Source organism: Stegodyphus dumicola, chromosome X1 (genome assembly GCF_044657685.1).
Source record: "Stegodyphus dumicola isolate Sdum_Otavi_A_Nest chromosome X1, ASM4465768v1".
Lineage (NCBI taxonomy): Eukaryota > Metazoa > Arthropoda > Arachnida > Araneae > Eresidae > Stegodyphus > Stegodyphus dumicola.
This window is the reverse complement of record NC_140780.1, coordinates 144,613,863-144,640,602: the sequence shown is the minus strand read 5'-3', so window position 1 is coordinate 144,640,602 and position 26,740 is coordinate 144,613,863. Positions and strand designations below refer to the sequence as shown.

General features: G+C 31.4%; 2 protein-coding genes across 3 annotated transcripts; one reads left to right on the top strand and one right to left on the bottom strand.

Moving 5' to 3' along the window:
* Positions 1–549: 549 nt before the first annotated feature.
* LOC118194221 (uncharacterized) lies at positions 550–5,244 on the bottom strand. Its single transcript, XM_085807355.1, has 7 exons — positions 4,877–5,244; positions 3,917–4,093; positions 3,154–3,216; positions 2,816–2,881; positions 2,248–2,316; positions 2,045–2,113; positions 550–915 (listed from the first exon to the last, which is right to left on the bottom strand). Exons 5-7 carry the CDS (start codon positions 2,272–2,274, stop codon positions 550–552), a joined length of 462 nt encoding a protein of 153 aa, XP_085663481.1. The 5' UTR covers positions 2,275–2,316; positions 2,816–2,881; positions 3,154–3,216; positions 3,917–4,093; positions 4,877–5,244.
* A 954-nt stretch (positions 5,245–6,198) lies between these two features.
* Positions 6,199–12,386, top strand: LOC146993293 (uncharacterized). 2 transcript variants are annotated; one of them, XM_085808524.1, is made up of 5 exons: positions 6,199–6,439; positions 7,227–7,387; positions 8,284–8,428; positions 9,568–9,681; positions 10,317–12,386. In XM_085808524.1, the coding sequence occupies exons 4-5, from the start codon at positions 9,658–9,660 to the stop codon at positions 11,883–11,885; spliced, it is 1,593 nt and encodes a 530-aa protein (XP_085664650.1). In that variant the 5' UTR covers positions 6,199–6,439; positions 7,227–7,387; positions 8,284–8,428; positions 9,568–9,657; the 3' UTR covers positions 11,886–12,386. The 2 variants fall into 2 exon arrangements, with proteins under 2 accessions (XP_085664650.1, XP_085664651.1); XM_085808525.1 differs by lacking the exon at positions 7,227–7,387.
* Positions 12,387–26,740: the final 14,354 nt, after the last annotated feature.

Genomic DNA, 26,740 nt, shown 5'->3' with positions numbered 1-26,740 from the left:
GCAGTTTTATACTATGATTAAGAGTTGCAGACCAGAGATTTTTTAAAAGATGTGGCACATCTGCAAATACATAAATAATTTTGCCCTTAATTTCAGTAGTGAAATTATTTCTTTGGTTTCGAGAAACAGATATTCCTAAAGAATTCCACAGGCTTCTATTTACTGCTGCCATATCGCTAACAATACCAACAACATTAAATCCAACAGAATTGACAGCTTCGATAACATTGACAACAAGTTGTTTGAGCTGGCATCCTGTTACCTGTCCAGTTATCTCATGGGCAACCACTTGCTTCCATTTCAGCTTCAAACCTCTTAGTAAAATAACTAAATAGTGATTTCCTGCACCCTTTTGATTTCCTAATGTACATTTACCAATAAATTTACATTTTGAAATATCAAAATCAGGATTGCCAGAAATCTCCATTTCATCCAATGATAAAATACAGTCTTTATCACTAGCATTCATTTTTTCTCCTTTAATTTTCAAAGGTTCAATCATCTCACTGATGATTCCAAAATTCATTTCAAGACTTTGAAGTCTTTTATTTAAAGTGCTGTATGAAAGCACGGAAAACCTATTCCGTGCAAGTAATTATAACCATGCTTGCCCAAGGCAAATCTAACTTTGAGGCCTTTTATTATTCCCTCGTTAGACCATTTTGCAATGCTTCTGCGAGGAATTTTCAACATTGCTATTTGTTCATCTGAAAGAAATGTTTTCACTCCTTTCAGCAATTCCTCATGCTGTACTTGAAGGTCATGAAGTTGAATTTCAGTGCTATACCATTTTTTTAAAACATTAATTTCATTTTTTTTGGTTGCTGTAAGTTCTTTCAGTAATATTTTGTTCTGGCATTGCAGAAGCGAGATCAATTCAGTCTGCTGTTTTATAAAATTCCTTAAAAGAACATCCTGGAATAAAGAAAAAATCTATATGAATAATCATCAAAGAAGGGGGGGGGAACACAACAAACAAACAAAAAGATCTGAAAGGTTTCAGATTTTAAATTACACCCAAAGGGGCCTTTTTTTAACATTTTGTGTTTTACCTTTATTTATTAAATATCAAGTTTTTCACACTTAAATTATAAAATTCAGTTCAACAGCAATATCGCAAGATAATTTTAAAATGAACATATCTTCAGAATTCCCGATTCATTGTCTCACATGCTGGAGATAAAAGTGTCTTTTCTGTACAATATTGCCATTGCTCGCTTTGAAATCCTCAAGTTTGTTAATCAAAAATTTGTTAAAGTTTTACAACATATAAAATATATATTAAAACAAATTCCGAATTTCAAGTTCGGTCTTCCAGATGTCCATATTCACAGTAGAATTAAGTCATTCAAAATTTGATGGCTCTAGGTACTGTTGTTTTATCAGAATGCAAAAAAAAACATACATGCATTTATGCAGATTCTTCACTATATAATTTCTTTAAATATAGAACAGGGTGATAATATTTGGTGGCAACAATTTGAAAAGTGATGCAGCCGTTTATAGTGTTTCAATACAAAACGAAAACAATAGTCCTTCAGGGACAAAGCCCCTTTGGATTAAATGTCAAACTTAAACAGATAATAAATCCACAAAATAAAAATGCAAGTTCCAGGTCTCTTTTCCTATACTGTGGTGGGTTTTTAAATTTGACTCTATTGTTTTCAGCATTTTCTAGATTATTTTTGTTTTATTTTCTAATATTTAAAATTTATTTCACTTAAAGATAGATTTTTAAAATTTTAAATTTATTTCCAGCTTTTCAAGGGATCGATTATCTCCATAATCATGAGCAATTTAATAACACAAATTATCAACTTATATCACAGCCTTCACAAATGCTGATGAAATTAATTAAAATTAATTACAATTTGGTTGCAAGATGAATCTAAAGGTTGTTTTTGCAAACAAAACTGAAATTTACATAGAGAATTTGCAACTATTGATGAAATTAATTACATTCCTTTTACCAAAAAATTACTTTATAGAACATTTTAAATGCATATAAGGAAGCAATTTAATTATACATTAGTTATCAACTTACATCAGAGCCTTCACAAATAGATGGTATTTCATTGCAAAATGAGGCTAAAGGCTGTTCTTGCAAACAAACCTGAAATGTACACAAAGAATTTGTAAATGCTGATGAAATTAATTACATTCCTTTTACCCCCCCCCCCAAAAAAAAGTTAATAGAAACATTTTGTATAAGCAAGCAATTTAATAATACACTAATTATCTACTTACATGAGATCCTTCACAAATAGATGGCATTTTATCACAAGATGAAGTTGAAGCTTGTTCTTGCAAACAAACCTGAAATATATATATAAGAAATTTGGAAATACAGATAATATAAACTACATTCATTTTAAGAAATAATTATTTTACATAACATTTTATAATTCATAAATAGATAATAAATTGTTAACACTCAAAATTCAAAAATAATTCCATAGCACAACAGCCAGATATAGTACAGCTGTTTAGCAACCATAAGACAAACAATTTCATATTTCAGAAATTGTATAAAAATTCATTAATATATGTAAAATATATGACATTTAATAGCTGCTCAAATGAAAACATAGAATAGATTCTTTACTAGCAGCTGTTATTTAATCAGAAGGTAATGCTAAATGTTGTTGCAAACACACCTGAGATGTACTGTAATGTACACATTTGCAACCACTGGTGAAATGAAATAAAGTGCATGATTATGAAGATGGAAACATTTAAAAAAAACATAGTACAGTTTACGAATAGATGTTAAAATACTATTAAATTGTTTTAGAAGTGCAAAATGGCAATTTACATCAGATACTTCGGCAGCAAAATTTATTTCTCCAAAATATGAAGCTGAAGGTTGTGGCAAATGAACCTAAAAAAAATTATAATATATGAAATATGTGGAAGTGAAAGAAATTATAAACTCTGATCGGATAAAAATAAATACAAATAATCATTACCATTTTCAAAGTAACTCAACTTATAAAAAAGCATAAATACATTGGACTGTTCATAGCATTCATACTTCTTAAACATAAGTAAATATTACGTTAATATATTTTTAAATTTTAGAAACAGTGTTAATACTTTTTAGAAAAAGTTTATAATACTAAATATTTAATAACTGTTCAAATGAAGACTTACAACAGATGGTTCAGCAACAGAAATCGCTTCAGTTGATAAAGGTAAACTGTGCAGCAAGCCACCCTGAAGATGCAAAAATTATGAAACACATATAAGTAAGGATACCTGAAAATGCTGATAAATAAAATATACTTAATGTAATTTTAATAATAAATAATATAAATAATCCTAATAAGTTTTGTAAATCTTTAAACAAAAAATAACATTCAGACAAGACATATAAGACATTAAAATATACATTTAAATCAATGTATTATAACTATATTATTGTATTACTCAAGATTAAAGTTATTAATTTCAATATTATTTCTTTTACTTACTCCATAAATATTTCTCTCTATTTATCTGGAATTTAAAATTAAGCAAAAAAGCAACTTTAGTTTAATACAAATTTTGATTTAAATTTTTTTGACTTTAAAGGCAATCAGATACCGGTTTCTTTCTTTTAGGAGCAAATTTGAAGAAACCAGACCCATGTATGACCGTCCTCGAAAAACTACAAAAACTTTATCCAAAAACTACATCAAATTGAGGTTTTACGCTTAATTTTCAATATATGATTATAATAACAAAGTACATACTTAATTATATATATAACAACAGCAAAATTTTAATTTTTTAATCTAATCTTAGGGACTGTAATTACAGCTTTATCACATAATGCCTTAATTTCAATATTTTGATTCTTTTATAAAGCAATTTAGTCCATTTGTAATAAAAACATATTTTTTTATGAAAAACCATAAAAATAAAAAACACATACATTACAAAAATTGGATGTAACTGAACGGTGCTTTGGTAAACCAATGCCTTTTAGACGCTGTGGGGTCAACAGTTATGGGGGATTAGGCACATTGAAAAGAGTTGGCACAGCATTGGGCTTGAGTTTTTTACACCCATCTTGCCTAGAGCATTCAAATTGATTTTCTTCAAAATGTACCTGCATATTTAACAAAAGCATGCATGAAATTTAACATTAAAATCAAAAGCACTAGTATTAAATTACAGTTACATATATTATAATAATTTAAGAATGTAATTTTCTGATAAATTTAAATTTTTTTTTATGAAAATAGAACAAAATTTTTAAAAAGTAATCATGTTTGTAAAACTACTTAAAACATATTTCCTGCTCACACACTAAAAATAAATTTAAAGTACCTATAGTTAAAAATACAACATTAAGATTTACTACTACAATAAAGGATAATAATGGGATCAAAACGAATCATCGAATATTTAAATTAATATTTAACTTCTTAAAAATGTCTAAAAATACAGAATATATTTATCTTACTATAAAGAAAAAACAAAGTCATTTATTATTTGGATCATATCATCCAGTTTTTAACATTGGCGCCAACTATCCGATTTGGCGACAATACATCAGAATCAAAACATAGAATGCTACTTTAAATCACCAATCGTACAGTAAAATTAAAGAAAAGAAAAAGGCACATCACATTTCTAACTGAGCACAAAGTTTACATGAAATGTATGATACAAATTTTACAAACGGTATAAACTTTTCACGATAACAAAAGAAACAACATGAAACAACGATATTTTACTGCACAAACACATACACATTCCGCATTTGATTTTGTACTTATAAAATCAGTTGATCGTCAATAAGTGACAGTTAAATGAAAATAAATATTTTAAAGTACCAAGAAGAGTAATTTTTCTAACATTCTATGGAAAAATACGAAGCTGAACTTACCTCACAAAGATACGCTCCTGGGCCCGGGATCCATTGATCTCGACGAGAATTAACTATCCATTTTCTTCGTCTTTCTTCATTTCTAGGGAAACGAAACATCCTAAAGTTATTTTTAGACTGATTCGAACAATTTGGTGCAGCACAATCACCCATTTTTCTGAAAATTAGGTCGGAATCGATCCACAAATATGTCAAGAAATCAGTGCTAATCCAATAGCGAATACCAACAAGTTAGCTTCAAAATGGGTGATGATTCAGCTCCCCTTTATAGTAGCCTTAACTTCAACAAGTTAATAAGCATGACGTCATGATTTAAATTTAATGAAATATAACAATTTTTCTTTCAGTGTCAATAAAACAACTAATGTGGCAGTCAGTTATCCTAACCTGAAGCAAAAAAGGGCTAAAGTGCAGAATCGCCCACTTATTTGCTTGGCGCAAATCGCCCACTTATTTGTTTGGCGCTTTTTACAAGAGCTAGAAGAATTGGATTTTTGTCAATTTTCTTTGACTTTTTAAGTGAAAATAGGTCGATGTGTACATGGGTAAAGTCAAGGGAGTACACAATGCCATTTTTCTGCAATTCTGGGACGTATTTTTAATTGAAAATAGGTCGATGTGTACATGGATACCAAGTATGTGCAATTCTTAAAAACGCGGCAAGCAGTGGGCGATTCTGCACTTTCACCCAAAAAAGCAGCTCTTTATTTAAAATCTCTTTCATCCGCTTCCCTCACTCCTTTCACCCTTTCTCTTTCTCCCCCCGCCCACCAGCGGCCGAGCGGTAAAGTCGCTGAACACTGGTAGTTCGGTCCGAGGTTCGAATCCCGCGAACGGGCTGGCTGCATGGGCGTTTTCGTGGTTTTCCCCATGTGTAACGTGTATACGAGCCAGTTTCCCTTAGAAAGTCCTCCACGAAAGGCATCCCTCCTCTTAGGCAGATAGCCCTAGTGTGCTTTGCCATAATTAAATACACACCACCTTTCTCCCCCCACCCGATCTTTATCAGAAGTCGAGTAAAAAGATGTTTCTACATCTTGACACTCGAGAATAAAATACTATCTGTGTGTGTGTGTGTTTATTTAAAATGCTGACATTCACGAAACATTTTCGACATACAATGACGTCACATGCAATAATGTGTTTTCTTCACCCACAGAATATGACTTTATATAATATTAATACATTTAATGTTTGGCAATGCTATTTTTAGTTCATATTTTGTAAAACTAACAATTTTTATTATTATTATTATTAAAAGACTCTAATATAGAAAGCGAAGAGTGGCATCATTTTTCGAAATATAAAATCTAGGTCGCCGCTTTTTCGGATGGCCTAGAGTCTCCTTTTCCCATCGATAGAAAGACTTGTGTCAACGATAGGGGAATGGCCGGTTTATCGATTACGAGTTTCAAAGTCCGTCTCGTGTATGAACCTTTGTGTTTAGAGGCAAAATGAATTTTGCGAAATCTTGGAGCGAATTTAAAGAAATACTTCGCAGACACGAAGTAGAAACTGTAACAAAATATGTTTACTACTATGGAAAGTCATTCGATAAAGAGAGTAAGTAATTTTTGAAGATGTAATGAGTAAATAAAAATCCTCTAGAATGTAAATGCTTTCTTTGGTTGTTTAGTTGATATTTGGCCATTTTGTTCCAAAGAACTTATCAGCACTAATTTGTATTAATTTTATTGCGTAAGATCTAGTTGATGTTGCGAGATTCGGTCCAAGTTGAAAAAAGGGTTTATAGACGTTCATATTCATTAATTTTGTTGCATAACGTGTAGTAGCGTTATGTTTGATTTTTATTTGGTTTCATTGTCAGGTATTGCATGTTTTTTTTTTTTTTTTTTTTTAAATAGCTGATGCTTCACGAAACATTCCGTACTATATTAAACATTAAACAAGATATACCGTGTTAGATTTGAAAATTTTTATTGTTGTTTCTTGAGAAACTCGACAATTGTCTCGATGACTACTATATTTTTCATCCTATTTTAGTGTATGAATGCAGTCTGTTGATTTGAAATATAATCATTTAATAGTCTATAAAGAAAATCCATTCTTTAGTTTTATCATTAACAACATGTTTCAAAATAACCTTATAATAAACACTACCAATTCAAAAAATATTCTGTTTTATTTTCAGGTAATAGTTCACCATAAAATTATAATGCATTGAAATATCAGGAAGTTATAATAATAAAGATATTAAATTTTAGAAAACAGGAAAGTTTTCTGAAATGTATATATATTTCTTTAGTGATGTGATATATATATTTCTTTAGTCAATGAATGCTACTTATCTTGTGTGTCAAATCACATTACTGTCTATTTTGACTCTTAGCACCAATGGACTAGCAGATAAGATAGCTGAATACTGGATGTTTGATCAAGGTACAAATACTGTTGAATGGATTAGCTGCATGGGAATTTTCCTGTTCTCCTTATATATAAGTGAATACAAGACAGTTTCCCATTAGACCTTCTCAAAGGCATCCCTTTTGCGTAAGGCAGCTAGCTCATTCTATACTTTACCTAGCATATATAATTTTAATATGAGACAAAATGACATAATATTTTTACATAATAGTTTAATGCTTTTAATATCTCTCTATGTTTGCAGTAGGTGCTGCTTAATGTGATTACATTTGCCCATTTTTGATAATATAAGATGATGAGAAAAGTATCTTTTAAAATAGGAATTGAATTAACTATAAATATAACTAGCCACTTTCTTAACATTTTAATTAGGAAAAATAAAAGTTTGTTTATCAATTGTTTACAGTCTTCATTGCAAAAGTTCATTTGAGTAGTCCATAATGTTTCTGAAATTTATTGGACCAATTCTATACCTATAATCTTAATACTTGGAGGGCATCCTTGTTTAAAGAGATTTTGCCAATGTAAAATCTGAAATTGGGCAAAAACGCAAGTGTATTTTGGCAAAGATGTTTTCAGGAATTTTTACCTCCCTTTTGAAGAAGAGGGAACTGTGCTGAAGCCCTTCCAAATCAATAGCTATTGAAAATTCGTATGAAATTAAGTTTTTTTTTTTTTTTATTTTATTGTTTTGCGCTTTTTTCTAAATGCTTGATTAAAATCATTTTCGTTCTTCAGTTTAAGAAATTTATTGTATAATATTTTGATTATATTAACCAAATTGAGCAAATAAAATTACAGCAAATGATGCATTTTTTATGTTTCCATATATGAAAGAGCAGAACTTAGAAATTCAATAGCAATATACACGACATCAGCTGCAATACATTAAGCAGTGTCTACAGTATGTAGTATATATAGAGACAGTTAAATGTATAATATGTTTATAGAGATCTGTAATTTCTTTCTTTTAAAAATCAAAGCTTATCAGATTGTGATCTAAATCAAAATTTTCTTTCCAGTTGAACTAACTCCAAATTTACGATTAAACTGGTTAGATGATATTCCCTATTTCCACTTTGGGCGAAAAACCTATGTTTGCCATCAAGGAAAAGATCTGAATAAACATCAAAAGGAAAATTATGCTAAAGAAAAAAAAATGAAAAGGTAAAATAACATTGTTATATTTAAAAATTTATACAAAAATATCACCTCTTGGATTATATATACAGTCAAAAGTCGTTAATTCGGACACCCATAATTTGGAATGATCTATAATCCGGACATCAAAACTAAAAACTTTCTGCACATGCGTCACGTTGACACATGCGCAGAGGCGTTCACGCGTGCGCGTAAGACCTTTTACGACTGCGCATATGAGTGTGCGCAAGTGCAGAATACGTTTTCGCGTGCATATTTTATGTATAATGGACGTATAAGCTAAAATTATCTAATTATCTATTTCAGTTAATGTTGATGATTGCGTTGTTCCTTAATTTTCGAATTGCATCCGGCTTATTATTTTTTGCAGAGTGTAAGAGCAATTTTATAAAAGTAAGCTTAAACTTTCGATTATATCAAAAAGAATTTCCGATATATATTTGTTAATATGTAAAGGATCTAAAGCGAAAGTATGTTTTGAAATCCGAAATCTGTTTATCAATTTCACGCTGCTCGGCGGCGGGCGTGTAATGAATTGGAAGTTGATTTGTCAGCACTATCCTTATCTTCAGCGCAGATGTTTTTATTTTATTTGGCTTATAATTCCTTACCAAATGTAGTATTTCATCTCGATATGCTCCGTCTTTGATATGATTTAAAACAAGTTCCTCGTTTATAGCGAAGAAAAGTGACAGAGGTTATTGAAAACAAAAAAATTTCGATTGACAAATTAGTCGGTGTTCTTGACACAGCAATTATAGGACTTGAACGGCGGAACTTTGTAACTGAACAAGAAATTATGTCTGTTTAATAGAATTAAAGAGAAAGTATTATCACATGAAACGAAGCAAAACTTAAACAACTTACATTGAAAGAAATGTTTAATAAAGTAAACAAATAAATATTAAGCTTTTTCTTTTTGCAAATTTTGATACCCTTTAGATCATAATTGTTCTTTATTTCATAAATTACGGTTTCATATTTTTAATTTTAGAATTTCTGCATGCCATCTTACGAGATTTAAACTAATGATCTATAATCCGGAATCGCCGAAGTCCCGACGAGTCCGGATTAACGACTTTTGACTGTATATATGTATGTGTGTGTGTGTGTGTGTGTGTGTGTTTTTTTTTTTTTCCTTTTAGTGTCAAACTGATCATGCTTTTGGTAAAGCATATTCCAAGAACCAGACAACTAAAAAAGTTAATTGTCCAGCTGTAATTAATGTTACCCGAATGTACAGGATGCCTCAGTTCAAGGTAGAAGTTTATTTAACTTTTTGTTCTAAGATGGTCTTAGTAATTTTAGAGAATTTGTTTTTAAGGAAAAAATATAATTCTGTCACGTATGAGCAAGATGTATTGAAGGTATTCTATGATAAAGTATACATACTTTTTGACATAAAAACAAAAGGTATTTTTAGAGTCACAATGTAAAAAAGAGAAATGATTTTTTGTGTCTCTTTATTCAACATATTTTTCTAAATAGTTTTTTTTTTTTTTTTTTTGCCTAAAGAGGGTTTTTAACAGTAATATTTTCCTAAATAAATAATTCAGTAATTGACATGCAAATAAAATGATGTTTTCAGGCCAGAAATGCTAATTATATTCTAACCAATTTGCTACAAATAGAAATAAGTTGTTCAAAGTGAAGTTTTATTGGTTATGTTTCTTTGAAGAAGTAATTTGATCTATTGTTATAAAAATGGAAGATCCTTTTTACAGCTTTTTTTAAAGGAAAGAAATGACTCCTCTGTTTTTTTTTTTTTTTTTTTTTTTTTTTTTTGAATAATTTGCTATGAACAGAAAGTTTTTAAAATTGAACCTTTATCAATAATTAGTTTTAGATGACTGTGCTGGAATTTCTAAATTTTACTGTGATAAATATGTTACAGGTAGTGCCAACCCGAAAAAGAAAGATTATGATATCTCGGAAAATTAAGGAAAAACTAGCCAATAAAGATAGTATTGCTGGTGAAGAAGTTTTCATGTTTAATTTACCTAATAGCCAAGATCATCAAAATCATCTAATGGGTAACATGGCTGCAGTAATAGAACCTATAGATGCTAGAGTACGGCATTTCATAGCTTCTAAAGTTAAGAATGGAAAATGCAATGCCACTGTAATTGCAGAGCTATTAGAAGTATACGTTTCAACTGAATTGGGAGAAACTGATAAAACACGCAGACGATTTTATCCAGAAATGGAGGCAATAAGGAAAATAATAAGCCAAGCAAAATCCGATATTAGAACTAGTAAAATTGACCAGGAAAATACAGAAATGTTAATAAATAGCTGGGATACTTCCAAGTGTTCTGTTTTTTTTAGACCATGTACTGAAAATACATATGATGGTACTGAGCCAAATGACTTTACAGATTCAAAACTAAATCTGCTATTTGTATATCAAAGTGAAGAAATGAAAAATTTATATGTCTTATATGGTTCTAATCTTGTTCTTCTCGACGCGACCTATCGAACCTGTAAGTATGCTCTCCCACTTTATTTTTTAGTTGTCAAAACAAATGTGAACTATCAAATAGTGAGCATAATAATTACACAAAATGAAACAGCCAAAGCATTAGAAGAAGCTCTTATAATTATTAAAAATTGGTCGCCTCTCGTTAGACCAAAATATGGGATGGTTGATTTTGCAATGGAAGAAATTACAAGTTTGGAAAATGTCTTTAGAGGAATTAAGGTTTTTATATGTAGTTTCCATCGAGAGCAGGCATGGTCAAGATGGGCTTCTAAGAAAAAGAATGCAGTGGTTCCCAAAGAAGAGCTTTTGTGTAAATTACGTGCCATAGCAAATGCTCCAACTCAAGATGAAATGGTTGCAGCAATAGAGGTATTAAAATCATGGAACCAATATGAAGCTGTGAAAGATTATTTTGAATTAACATGGTTCAAGGAAATTGAGAGATGGGCTTTGGCTTACAAACCAAATGACTTATTCATAAACTCGAACAATGGTGTTGAACGCTTAAATGAGGAACTAAAATATAGATATCTTCAGGGATATAAAAACTGTATGCTGTCTGAAATAATTAAGATCTTGGTTGAGAAATTTCTGCCAGAAAGATATAGAATTTACGTCAGAAAAAATCTGAGTATGCTTTCGCAGGCCAGATTATACAATGAACATGTACCAAATTATTTAATCAATAAGCCAAAATGGTTAATTGATCACATAAAAACAAAATTAAGAGCTGCTGAAGTTTATGTGGGTAGTATAAAAAAAATTTCACATGGCTTCTTTAAAGTTTCTTCTGAAACTAAGCATGATGCAGTTTATTCTGTCACGTTTGATGAACAGAAACAACTGTGTCAATGCACATGCTTAGATTTCAGAAGAAACCGACTGCTGTGCAAGCATATTGTGTTTGCTGGCATGAAGTTTCCAGCCTGGAGTTTGGAATGTACTGCAGAATGGCTATTTTCAAAGTTGATGAAGATTTAGTCTCAAGAAGTATTTCAGGCACCAGAAAACGAAAATATTCATCAACTGAAACTCCTTCAGGTGGAACATCAGATAATTTACCCACCATATCTGAAGAAGCAACGTTGAGTAAAAAAAGAAATTTGATCAATGAGTGCGATGCAAATTACAGATCAATTCGGTCACTCCTTTGGAATTTAGATAGCGAAAATTTACACAATGCAGCCAACTCTTTGAAGGAGATTTTCGAGTCTGCTTCAAAAACAGTTATGCTAAATGAAAATACTGGTCTACCGCTTCAAATTGAAAAAAAAAATAAAAGAATTGTCAAGAAGTATGGTCAACTAAACCTCCATCGCCGTAGAAATACCAGAGTTGGAATAAAGGTGGATATACATAAAGAAACCATTTCAGTAGATGGCCAGTAATTAAAATTAGTATAAAACCTAAAGCAGGCTACAAAGAGCCTTTGGCAAAGGTGACACCCCCACCTATGAGTGGATAATAGAGTAATCTCGGGGACCTGCATGCCATGGATACACTAATACTTATTTTCAAATAAAATAATAAATTTCATACTTTTAGGATAATCTTAAATACTGAATATTATCATACTTGAAATACTTTAGTATGTGCATTTATTTTCAGATTCTTCAGAATTTATAGTGAAAAAACTGCTACAACTATATACTATCAAATACCAGATTTCAGACAATTAAAATTGACGATAATTCAAAGTATAACATGTAAGTTTTGTACAATTCAATAAACATAATACATGTTATTATTTAGTAATATTTATTTCCTGAACAACTTTACAAACACTTATTTGAGAGTCATATAACTTATTTCTATTCAATAATGCTGCAGCTGCATTGATTGTCACGATCAAGACATATGAGCAATATAGTATTTAATGCACTCAAAACTGAATCTGGTAAAGACTTACGGCATATTGGTTACCAAATGCATCTAAAGCAAACCAGTATGCAGGGTTAGTTTTACAGGTTCACTTGTTTTCAAATTAGCAACTCTGTAAAAGTTTTACTCTTGGTTGTACTGACACTGCCTGTTCTTTCTCATATCTAATTGTAGTTATTTGGTTGTAATATGCAGTAAAGGTAAGAACACTGGTGTAATATGCTGTAATTTTTATGTTAGATAGCCCAGTTACATGACTACAACATTTTTCCACTACTTTTTTTACACCGTAAACTCGGTTTAGAAAGTTATTTTCCATGATTTTGGGGTGTTGTATAATACATCATATGGAATAACTACAGTTAAATGTATTCATTCAAAAGAGGATATATTGTCTTGCTGAATCTTTTCCTGTACTTATTGTTTGATTTAATATTTCCAATGTGGTGGATTGACCATCATGGAATCATAGCATCTAGTAGATCTTTCAATATAACTCCATTCAGATATTCACATTTATATTATTGTAAATTAACGTAGAAGACAGATTGACAGATATTCTCAGTTCATAGTGCCAAAGTGTTTTTTAATAATGCTAAAATACAATTAAAAAAAAGATTACTCATGTTATTATGTAGAATTAATGTTAAAATTCCATACAAGAAACAAGCATCGATTAATTGTGTTATATAGAATTAAAGAATAAACAGTCAGGTAGAAATTTATAAATGCATAAAACACAACAAAAGGCAGGGCTGCATTTATTCATCCAGTTCATTGAAAAAGTTGTGGCTTTCCTAGACCCCTACCCCTTGTCGAACATGTAGGTTGTTTCGAATGTTGTCATGAGTAACTAACATAAAATATAATTTTTTCCCCAAATTAGTATGTTATAATTTTTGAATAAAAGAAGAGTGAGATAAGTGGTTATTCTAGCCGAAATAAAGTGTGCGTCGAGTTCCAGTAAAGACCCAAAAATGTCATCTGGGAAAGCTGAGAAAGGGGAAACGAGCTAGCTTTAACCTGAGTCTAGAGATGCATATAATACATACATACAATACAGATAAGTGTGAGTAAACTGGTGCACTTAAATTATAACATAAGTCACAAATGTACATTACAGGTAAAGCATGTCAATTTAAATAATATGTGTATTAAGTATGGCCATAGGCCATTTACAATTATTTGGGTCATTCACATTATAATCGTAAACTCTTATAACAGGGTTGTCTTCAAATCTTTAAATTCAGAAAAACTTCTAAAATCGTAATTTTTTCTATAGAAGAATTTCTATCCTCAGAAAAATAAATGTTAAAGAATTGAAATATAAAATTTGTGCATTTTATGCAGAAAGTAAAAAGAAATTCATTATTTCATTATAAATTTAATCATAAACAAAAATCTGCTTAATATTTTTTAACAATAATAAGAGAATTTCAAAGATTATTTCAAGTACTTCATTTTGATGTCCAGTGATATTAAAAATTGTTTTAAATTTTGACTTACAGATGCCCTAGAGGAGTTGCATGGTATCTAAAATTTCTGTGAAACACAGTTTGAAAACCTTCAGACTACTCGAAAACTTCAGATTATGTGAAAAAAGAAATGTAGATGTAAAGAGCAGTGATTAAAAAGTTTTAATGACCAAAATATTTTCATTCCATCAGATTATTTGTGTATTTTGAAGAAGACACAATCAGATAATAAGATCACAAATAGAGGATAAGTTTTTTTTTTTTTTTTCTTTTTTTTTTGGGGGGGGGATTATTGCATATACCATACATTTTAACATATAGAATATTCTTGGATTGTCTACTGAAAAAAGTACATAATATATGTAAATTTTAATATATAAGAAGTAATGCAAATATTTCAATAAATGAATGGATAAAAAATGGCCTTCTTAAACAACCTCATGTTTAAATTACTTAGAGGAATTTATGCGAACATGTTTCTGTTGGCATTAATTAAACATTAACAAATGTAGATGAACGCAAATTGCATAATGTATTTTAATTGAATATATGTTTTGGAATGAAAAATGTAAACAGCCTTAATATACTTAATAACTCGGATTTGTAATGCATATATTTTTATTTCCAATGGCAGACAAAAGTATTTATACAGACACACTATCAAATAAACACACACAAACAAATATATCACACACTAAATAAACAGAGAATAAGGAAGCCTATTTACTACTGCTTGAACATACTCTAGGCTTCCAGTAACAGCCACAGAGATCCTGTACAAAGAGAGCCATGCATTTTGCAGATGGTGGAGGTTCGTATCTTGGGCTTTTATCACAAAGAACGAATACAGAATTTTTTAATCAAAAAGTTTTGCTGAATAATGACGAGTTAAAATACAAGTTGTTATGATGGAATTAGCCTTTGGGTATCGGAAATGAATATGTAGTTGAAGAACGAAGGTTTGCTTTAAATTACAGATTTCTAATACATTAATTTAATTATGTGTTTTAAAAATATCATTTCAATATAATATTTTTCTAATACATTTATTTTATTATCCAAAATTATTTTCTAATTAACAGAAAGATACAGCATAACTTTCAGTGATCCATTGTCAAAAAAAGGCTTCTTCTGGACAGCTTAATAATAGTACAAGGAAATAAGCTTATTTTATGCATGCCTTGTGGCATGAGATAATGAATTTCTGAAGTATTTTAAAAACTGTAAAAATATGTACATATACCATAGAAATGATTTTTAACACTAAATAAAATTCAATACGTGCCCATAGTAAGATCAACTTATGAAAGCTTTTTTACCAAACTGGAAATCATTGCATAAGGAGGAAAATTTCCAAAAGCCATTTTTTAATTTTTATAATATGACTAACGATAAGGTATTGCTTTTTGATCAATAACATGGGTTGTTTGAACTAATAAAGAAAAACAGCTGAATGCACATATTAGTAACCTTAAATTGCATCAGTATTACCGCGAGTTAATTCTAAATCACAAAACACTTCTGTAAGACAGTCAGACACAGCTGCTACAAAAAATTTTCTATGGAAGTGGTTGTCTTAGGTGATATTTGATGTCAATGTTATTAAATTACCACTTTTGTTATCATCATAGTGTGATATGCATCTCTCTGTGTATACATTTTGAATCTGAAATAATGCATTCAGCATAGCATATATACTTTAGGGATAATTGGGTGTAAAGAAAAGTCAATAAATACAAATTTATTCGCATACAAAAATAATTATATGGTTAAAATGTACACAAAATGATGAAAATACATAGTTTTTTTTTATTATTAATTACCAGACATAAACAGCGCATAAATCTTAACACTAAGCAGGATTATAATTTAAAAAGAAATCAATAGCAAACAAAAATCCACAAAATATTAGTTCACTTGAAGCACTACACATCTTAATATCTGCTGCAAGAATGAAAAAGAAACGTGTGCCTACATGAGAAGCAACAGAAAGAAATTGGAGAGTATGGTTAAATAATAAAAACCAAATCCTTAATATCATCTACTGACAGAAAGAGAACAAAATGCAAATAAGAAGCAAATTTCTTAAAAGCTAACAATAAAGAAGAGATTAAAATTAGGATGAACTGTCATATTTTTATTGACATAAAACATCAGATGCCACTTGAAATCAAATGTTAAGTGAAGTGGTGCCCCCACCCCAGTATAATTTTTCGATGTAGAGAAATGAAAATCGTAGACAAAACAAAATTTATAAATTTCTTTGCTCCAGACATAAGTTTGTGCTGTTTAGTACAAAATTTAAGCATCTCAGCTGTTCGGAGCAAAATTTTAACGCTGTCTTTGCTTGATCATTGTATATGAAACAACACAGTCAGAGAATATTATAGATATTCAAAGAAGTATTCAGTTGGTATTTCTCTAAGATTACATTACATATATAAGAAAGTGCTTGTGTGGTATAGTATTATAATGTTTATAATAACACACAATTTTTTTACTAAATCAACCCAAGTTTTAAGGCCCGTTTATTCGTATATATATGCACACACAATTAAGTACACAATATATTAAAATAGATATATCACCTAAAAAAGATATATCCCTATGAACAAAACAAAAATTATGGGTCATTCAAATAAATAAAAATTCAGTGATTCTTTTGCTCTGTTCTACCCTACGTAATTATTACTTTAAATCGTACATATACAATCAGTAGTCTAATATATATTTTACAATCAGGCATTATTACTACTTAGTCAACAATACAGACATATCTAAATTTTCATTATTGTTTACACTCATTACATGCACAATTGCGGTTTTTTATTTTAACAACAGAAATGAACTAAACATATCAATACTCTTGATCATTGTATCAGCAATATGAGCAAGTTTCTGTGTATCATACAGATTTATTCGCATTGCGCCCAGTCTCGTATACCGCAAAAAAATAAATAAATAAAATAAAATATAAAGGTGAAGGCCCTTTTCCGTTCCGCAAAATTTTCCACAATTCCGCCTAAAACGTAAACAAAGTATCGAGACTTCGTAATCGATTACAAAGTGCAAAGCTATCAGCTAGTCGTCATCGATGGGGAAAAGGAGACTCTTGGCCATCCGAAAAAGCGGCGACCTAAAATCTACAGCGCGCGAGACTGTTGCCACTCGAAAAAATGAATGCGAAAATTTGAGTTTTCGGAGATTGTAATTAATATTTCGGCTGATGAACGTTGTGCGATGATGAAATTGGTCCAAATGGCTTTCCACGAGTTTTTGGAATCCAAGGGAACGAAACTCAACTCTCCGCCGTTCCGGTGGATATGATGTCACAAAAATACAAACAGACAGACGCCCACAAATTTCAATAGAATAGATTGTTTGGAATTTGCAATAAAATAGGTTCTCGGTTTTATATTTTACTTACTGTTGTGTTGTTCAAAGGTAATATCTTAATTAATGCACACAGAACCGATGAAAGCTTGATAAAATTTCTTTTACCAAAAGAAAGACCTTACAATTCTGGAACTTTCCACAAACATACTCGTACAGCTTTTCTCAGTATCACACAGCGCAATCAGTAGTTAAAATTTCAAACTACTAAGAAAGTTAACGCCATGCAGAGCGTATCGAAAAAGCGAAGCTCTGTCAAATGTCTAAATACTCCGAATTCAGCTCTAGACTAAAATTGAGAAAATGACGCTCTCTCTGTTCTCGATAGTTTTACGCCGGTCATTGAGAAATCTCTAGTACCTTCCACTTCTCGAAATTACTGGAAGGCATAAAAGAGCTGGATACGGTTGCGTGATGACCACTACACCACAAAAGCATGCTAAGAGGGCGGTCTGTTCCCAGGTATCACTTGAAAGCTCCTGTTGTTGTTACTTATGCTTAACTCCTGTTGTTGTTACTTATGCTCAGTTGCTGTAACATCAACCCAAGCGCACGAAATACCTCGTGGCAAGGAACGGTCCGCCCCAAATTTTGATGGAGAGCACACCGGGGGAACGGGTCGAGAGGGTCTCCTACCCTCTCCCTTTCCACCAAACTACACGAGAGTACTTTCGGCTCGCCGCATAATTAGACTGCCGCCATGCCGCACCGACACTATACATTTAGAAACTACCATGCCTTCCAATCTCCGGGATTAGAACCCGGGACATTCGGCAGTCAGCGACGCTAACCACTAGACCATTTCTTCCATGTTGTACTTGAAAATTAAATACAGAACAAAATTAAAATTGGATCCTAATTTATGGTTAAAACTAATCGAACGCAGACCAGACATAACGAAATTGATCAATCTCAAACAGGGCCAAATCTCACACTAAATTTTAGAATTAAAGTATTATAGGGCCACACCAGCGGCCGAGCGGTAAAGTCGTTGAACACTGGTAGTTCAGTCCGAGGTTCGAATCCCGCGAACGGGCTGGCTGCATGGGCGTTTTCGTGGTTTTCCCCATGTGTAACGTGTAACGTAGCCCATTTCCCTTAGAAAGTCCTCCACGAAGGCATCCCTCCTCTTAGGCAGATAGCCCTCGAGGCTTTGCCTTAATTACACACACACATAAAGTATTATAACTTAGATTTTGCTAATTAAAATGGCAACCAATTTTTAATCTAATATTTTTTGTGTGCATATTTAATACAAATATCCAATAGGTTGTGCAAATGGCAAATATAGATTAGATTTTTTTTAAATATTTCTATTGCGATATAGAAAAAAAAATCATTTCTTGATTATGCATTGTACTTATTTTCAAAATATTTTGATTCTTACAGCAGACGTATGAAAATAATTTAAATACTTCCGCCATAAGAACAGGACCGAAACAGTCTTGATCCGAAAGAAATATTGACCTTGGGTGAATAACTTAAAAGCACGCTAAATTATGTATTGCAAAGGGGAAATTATCATAAGCGACAAAATTATTTAAATCTGAATTAATTAACTCGCGTTACTGTCTGCCCAGATAAATATTTTATAACGTTTTGTAATAATTAAGTTTTGTTTAATCACGTTTTCATTCCCGATTAGTCCGAAAAGTGTAAAATCCCGATTAGCCCAGATAACGTGGATTGCCTTGTATGAGTGAAAATACATATAAAGAAGCATCTATAATTATTTCGTAAAATTTATTGTGAAGAAAATTTTTGGTCTTAATTGCATTATTAATTATTGTGTTATTACGTTATTAATAACAGTGTTTGAGAAAGAAGGTCCTTCCGATACACAGTCTCGCGCTTTGGAAACAAAAAGTTTTTTTTTTTTTTTCTTAAATCCTTCTTAGAGTGTTACCACTGCTAGCTTTTAAATCGTTTAGTTTTTTTAATCAAAAATTCGTTGAAGTGTTGCAAAATATGAAATCGATAACAAAACAAATTTCAAATTCAAATTAGGGCGTCCACATGCCCATATTCTACGGAAGATTACGTTATTCAAATTTTTATGGCTCTAGGTACTGTTGTTTTATCACAATGCGAGAAACATACGTACCTTTATGCAGATTCTTCATTATTTAATTTCTTTAAATATAATACAGGGAAATAATATGTGGTGGCAACGATTTAAAAAGTGATACAGCCTTTTAAAGTTTTCGACGCAAAATTCCAAAACGAAATTAATAGTCCTTGTGAGCAAATTACTCCTTTGGACTAAAAAAAATAAACAAATAAAAGAACAGGGGCATGAACTTTCATCACAGACAGGAGATCAAATTTTTAAAGTTGTTTTGCAGATTATTTATTTTTTATTTAATTACTCATTTCGTGCTCCGTCGTTAGGTACTTCACGGCAAGGATTAATGCCCGTGAGGTGCATTCTAAAGAAAACTGGCTAGTATCCACGTAACAGATGGGAAAACTACGAAAATAATGCGTAGCCAATACGTTCGAGGTGCTCGAATCTGGAACGAGTTACCAGTGTGCAGTGGTTTTTACAGCTAGGCCGCTCGCTGTATTTTCCCAGCTTAAAACATAATTTGCAATGCTTTCTTAACGATTAAAAGGTGTACTTAATATGGTGTATTTAAGTATGGCAAAGCACACGAGGGCTATCTGCCTAAGGGGAGGGATGCCTTCGTGGAGAACTTTCTAAGGGAAACTGGCTAGCATACACGTTACACATGGGGAAAACCACGGAAACGCCCATGCAACCAGCCCGTTCGCGTGATTTGAACCTCGGACCGAACTACCAGTGTTCAGCGAATTTCCTTTCCATGCATACAAAAAAAAAAAAAAAAAAAAAAAAAAAAAAAAAAAAAAAAACATACCTAATTTCAAATGATCTTTTGATCAATCGGAAAAGTCACTAAACATTGGTAGTTCGACCCGAGTTTCTAATCCAAGAAATTCCCCCAGCTCTTTCTTTTTTTTACACTCATTTACTGTGTAAAAATGCATCGTAAAAGTTTCAATTCATGAAGCAAAAATATATTTTTAATTTATTCTTTAAAAATATTGGAAAAATTTTCACCTTTACCTTAGCATATCTTTTTACAAATCCCTTTAATAAGAAAAAATAACGAAAGAAATTAACTCATATTCGATGATTGATACCTCGGTCCAAATTTATTGTAACCTTTTCCAAAAGCATATAAGGTATTTCTCCCGCCTTCCTAGCGTGCCTTCGTGGTATAGTGGTCAGCACACTGAGCCTGTATTTCAGAGCTCCGTGGTTCGATTCCCGGCGAAGGGTTTGCTTCATCTTGCCTGCTTCCAATTAATTCTAATGTCTCTACAGTGGCGCCCGAACTAAAAGGATTCTACACACCCAGGATTTCGCGATTGGGTCCCCTGAAAAACCCCAGTCGCCCTTTAAAAAGGGGAGTATATAAGGTATTTATCCCGCTTTCCTAACGTGCCTACGTGATGTAGTGCTAAGCAAACTGAGCCGGTATTTCAGAGATCCGTGGTTCGATTCCCGGCAAAGGCGTTGCTTATTTTTCATCTTTCCTACTTCAAAAAAATCCTAATGTCTCTACAAGCCTAGAGTTTATGTGGGTATCAATTAATTAAGGATTATTTCTCCATCTAATTTTCTTAACATGTTTATTCCAGAATATTCTTTCCACACTGTAGCGCTTAACTTTATGAGTTTTCCATAATCATTCAATTTCTGTAGCTATGGTAACTTTGTATACCTTCTGATAAGGAGTTATATTTTTAACCACTGTATTTTAATTCCTGTTGACCATCAGTATATTATTCACTTGTTTCACAAGTGCAGATATTTATTTTCTACGCAAATCTACGTAAAATAGCAATAAAACTTCAGTTATGCGGTGCTCCTGATCGATTGCTTGTTTCAGATAGAATGAAATTAAGCTTAATGTTACTGTTAATTAGCTTGTTATTAATTTAATTGTACATTTCTAATTAATGATATGTTCAGATATTTCCAAGTATATTACACAAACTTTTGCATCCCAATTTTTAGTTTTTCGTTAAAAAAATAAGCTTTTATTTACTGAGAGGCTTGATTAATTACATTAGTTTACAGTACTGTTATCTTAATTCTTTCCTTCTAGATAAATTTTAGAAAAAACTTCTTAGCATAATAATTTACATTTTTTTACAATTCATACGTCAGTGTTCCAAACGCATACTAATCTTGTTATAATAGATTTCATGCTAAGCTTTTTTTAAATTTAACTATTAATTTCTGCCAACATTTACATGATTACTTTAATTAACCAAAAATATTTCTAACACACTTTAACACACTTTCATTCGGAATAATCTTTTGCACGGCAGGGAACTATATTCAATTTTCCAGTCTAGTTCAGACATCTTGACTATTATTGATGCAATTTATAAAAAATATAATTGATATGCTTTATAATTATTTAATTCATAATACTATTATAATACTCTTTGCTCTAATATTGTAGTTAATGATAGATGTTTGTAATGCTGATATGTATTTTACCAATACATTTAATTTTCTTTGTTAGCTATTCAATTTATTACTGTTATTCAAGTAATTAGCGTGCTTGTTAGATATTCTTTACTTGTTCTTCTGATTGTAGATATAAATTGTATTCCTTTAGTTTTATTTTCCTCTTGGCTACAATTGGCTTCGAAAAGACTTCAGACTTAAAAAGAAGAAAGAACAGGCGAATGGACTTTGGTCGGAGAATTGAAAACAGAGGGGAATCAATGAAACAGATTTCGAATCTTGTTTAAACATTGAAATCATTTTTTTATAGTACTTACATTTTTTACTTCTTGATTTTTACATGCGTATTTTATTACTAAGTTTTATTCTTTAAATGCATTGAATCAAAAAGGAAAATGTTTATGATACTCATTAAACCATTTAACAAATGTTAAAATATGTGACAATTTAAATTTTGTGCCATTGTATATTCTTATTTTTTCCTGTTCTTAGGAATTATTTACTGAATCATTTCGAAAACAACTGCACCTGTAGTTCCAAGAAATTTTGCTGTCCCATAAAAGGGAGCGCAGAATTAGCCATGTTCAACCATGACCTGTTTATTTGTTCGTTTTCCAAGAAACCCGAAATGGAGGCTGGAGGCTGTGAAAAGTTTCTAAGCTTTTTGTTTAAAACGATTTTACTGACAACTATGGATGGGCCATTAAGCTTCAAAGCTCTTGACTTCAAAGACTTCTTCATTTCTCTAACTAAATTTGCCGCTGCTGTACACAAAGGGTCGTCAATGACTGTTATAAATGATATCAATCTCTGCCATGGGGATGCAATGTTAAGCATTTTAAAGAATGCTTGGTCTATTCAGTATTCAAGGTGTGTATTAAATTATTTATTACACTTCAGCACTATTTGCGAACCGATATTTCAAAGATATACTAAATACTCTTTCCGGAGCGCCAGAAGTTTTTCCGCGGGGCCTTTGTAGATAAAAAGATACCAATTTTCCACAAAATCAAGACAGCAGGCAGCAGGTCATTTTCTAATGTTCATTATACAATGATTAATAATTTCGTTTTGACACAGATTTTGCACTATTAATTAATGCAATATTAATTATTACAATTCCAATTAATGCAGCTGTAATTGCAGTTGCATGCAAAGTTGATGCTTTAAAAATGTCAAGATTTATAGGACGAAACAATAAAAGAATCAGTCTTAAAAATTAAATTTTGGCGTTTTTACGACTGACATTTTAACAGTTCTGTTTTTTTTTTTTTTTTTTTTTTTTTTTTTTTTTGTGCTTTTCTTTCACAAAAGTAACTTCTATATCAAAATTAGAATTTACAGAAGATTAGACCAGAGTTTATCAAACAATTCTGGATCCCTGTTTGTTTTCCGTATTATTATAAAGCCCTCTGCCTCTTTCATATATGTATTTATATTAATTAAAAAGTATGATTTAATTAGTTTTAATGTAATTAATTAAATTAACATTTTATTTTCGTTTTAAATTCGTTTATAAATCGTTGCAACCATATATTATCCCCTGTATTATATTTAAAGAAATTAAATATTGAAGAATCTGCATAAATGTATGGAGTGGACACCAACTGCGCGTATGAAAATCGTCCCCATTCTGCTATAGTCCAATTGCGCGAATCAAAATTTATTTTCTCCCTTTGCCTACAGCGTTACAATTTAACTTTTCAAAGCCAATTGTAGCCAAGAGGAAAATTAAAATAAAGGAATACAATTTATATCTACAATCAGAAGAAGAAGTAAAAAATATCTAACATGCACGCTAATTACTTGAATAACAGTAATAAATTGAATAGCTAACAAAGAAAATTAAAGGTATTGGTAAAATACATATCAGCATTACAAACATCTTTCATTAACTACAATATTATAGCAAAGAGTATTATAATAGTATTATGAATTAAATAATTATAAAGCATACCAATTATATTTTTTATAAATTGCATCAATAACAGTCAAGATGTCTGAACTAGACTGGAAAATTGAATATAGTTCCCTGCCGTGCAAAAGATTATTCCGAATGAAAGTGTGTTAAAGTGTGTTAGAAATATTTTTGGTTAATTAAAGTAATCATGTAAATGTTGACAGAAATTAATAGTTACATTTAAAAAAAGCTTAGCATGAAATCTATTATAACAACATTAGTATGCGTTTGGAACACTGACGTATGAATTGTAAAAAAATGTAAATTATTATGCTAAGCAGTGTTTTCTAAAATTTATCTAGAAGGAAAGAATTAAGATAACAGTACTGTAAACTAATGTAATTAATCAGGCCTCTCAGTAAATAAAAGCTTATTTTTTTAACCAAAAACTAAAAATTGGGATGCAAAAGTTTGTGTAATATACTTGGAAATATCTGAACATATCATTAATTAGAAACGTACAATTAAATTAATAACAAGCTAATTAACAGTAACATTAAGCTTAATTTCATTCTATCTGAAACAAGCAATCGATCAGGAGCACCGCATAACTGAAGTTTTATTGCTATTTTACGTAGATTTGCGTAGAAAATAAATATCTGCACTTGTGAAACAAGTGAATAATATACTGATGGTCAACAGGAATTAAAATACAGTGGTTAAAAATATAACTCCTTGTCAGAAGGTATGCAAAGTTACCATAGCTACAGAAATTGAATGATTATGGAAAACTCATAAAGTTAAGCGCTACAGTGTGGAAAGAATATTCTGGAATAAACATGTTAAGAAAATTAGATGGAGAAATAATCCTTAATTTATTGATATCCATATAAACTCTATGCTTGTAGAGACATTAGGATTGTTTTGAAGCAGGAAAGATGAAAAATAAGCAACGCTTTGCCGGGAATCGAACCACGGATCTCTGAAATACCGGCTCAGTGTGCTGAGCACTACACCACGAAGGCACGTTAGGAAAGCGGGATAAATACCTTATATACTCCCCTTTTTAAAGGGCGACTGGGGTTTTTAAGGGGACCCAATCGCGAAATCCTGGGTGTGTAGAATCCTTTTAGTTCGGCGCCACTGTAGAGACATTAGAATTAATTGGAAGCAGGCAAGATGAAGCAAACCCTTCGCCGGGAATTGAACCACTGAGGTCTGAAATACAGGCTCAGTGTGCTGACCACTACACCACGAAGGCACGCTAGGAAAGCGGGAGAAATACCTTATATGCTTTTGGAAAAGGTTACAATAAATTTGGACCGAGGTATCAATCATCGAATATGAGTTAATTTCTTTCGTTATTTTTTCTTATTAAAGGGATTTGTAAAAAGATATGCTAAGGTAAAGGTGAAAAATTTTCCAATATTTTTAAAGAATAAATTAAAAATATATTTTTGCTTCATGAATTGAAACTTTTACGATGCATTTTTACACAGTAAATGAGTGTAAAAAAAGAAAGAGCTGGGGGAATTTCTTGGATTAGAAACTCGGGTCGAACTACCAATGTTTAGTGACTTTTCCGATTGATCAAAAGATCATTTGAAATTAGGTTTTATTTATTTATTTATTTGTGTGTGTGTGTGTGTGTGTGTGTGTATGCAAGTAAAGGAAATTCGCTGAACACTGGTAGTTCGGTCCGAGGTTCAAATCACGCGAACGGGCTGTTTGCATGGGCGTTTTCGTGGTTTTCCCCATGCGTAACGTGTATACGGGCCAGTTTCCCTTAGAAAGTCCTCCACGAAGGCATCCCTCCCCTTAGGCAGATAGCCCTCGTGTGCTTTGCCATAATTAAATACACCATATTAAATACACCTTTTAATCGTTAAGAAAGCATTGCAAATTATGTTTTAAGTTGGGAAAATAAAGCGAGCGGCCCAGCTGTAAAAACCGCTGCAAACTGGTAACTCGTTCCAGATTCGAGCACCTCGAACGTAATTTATACGGCTACGGATTATTTTCGTAGTTTTCCCATCTGTAACGTGGATACTAGCCAGTTTCCTTTAGAATGTACCTCACGGGCATTAATCCTTGCCTTGAAGTACCTAACGACGGAGCACGAAATGAGTAATTAAATAAAAAATAAATAATCTGCAAAACAACTTTAAAAATTTGATCTCCTGTCTGTGATGAAAGTTCATGCCCCTGTTCTTTTTTTTATTTTTTTTTTTATTTTTTTTTTTTTTTGTCCAAAGGAGTAATTTGCTCACAAGGACTATTAATTTCGTTTTGGAATTTTGCGTCGAAAACTTTAAAAGGCTGTATCACTTTTTAAATCGTTGCCACCACATATTATTTCCCTGTATTATATTTAAAGAAATTAAATAATGAAGAATCTGCATAAAGGTACGTATGTTTCTCGCATTGTGATAAAACAATGGTACCTAGAGCCATAAAAATTTCAATAACGTAATCTTCCGTAGAATATGGGCATGTGGAAGCCCTAATTTGAATTTGAAATTTGTTTTGTTATCGATTTCATATTTTGCAACACGTCAACGAATTTTTGATTAAAAAAACTAAACGATTTAAAAGCTAGCAATGGTAACACTCTAAGAAGGATTTAAGGGGAAAAAAAAACTTTTTGTTTCCAGAGAGCGAGACTGTGTATCGAAAGGAC

Excerpts from the sequence above, each read along its gene's own strand:
- LOC146993293 (XM_085808525.1), top strand. The coding sequence starts at position 9,658 with ATGTACAGGATGCCTCAGTTCAAG. Across the intron at positions 9,682-10,316 it reads ACAGGATGCCTCAGTTCAAG|GTAGTGCCAACCCGAAAAAG; the intron begins GTAGAAGTTTAT and ends AATATGTTACAG.
- LOC118194221 (XM_085807355.1), bottom strand. The coding sequence starts at position 2,274 with ATGCCATCTATTTGTGAAGGATCTCAT. Across the intron at positions 2,114-2,247 it reads CTATTTGTGAAGGATCTCAT|GTTTGTTTGCAAGAACAGCC; the intron begins GTAAGTAGATAA and ends TGTACATTTCAG. Across the intron at positions 916-2,044 it reads CTATTTGTGAAGGCTCTGAT|GATGTTCTTTTAAGGAATTT; the intron begins GTAAGTTGATAA and ends TCTTTATTCCAG.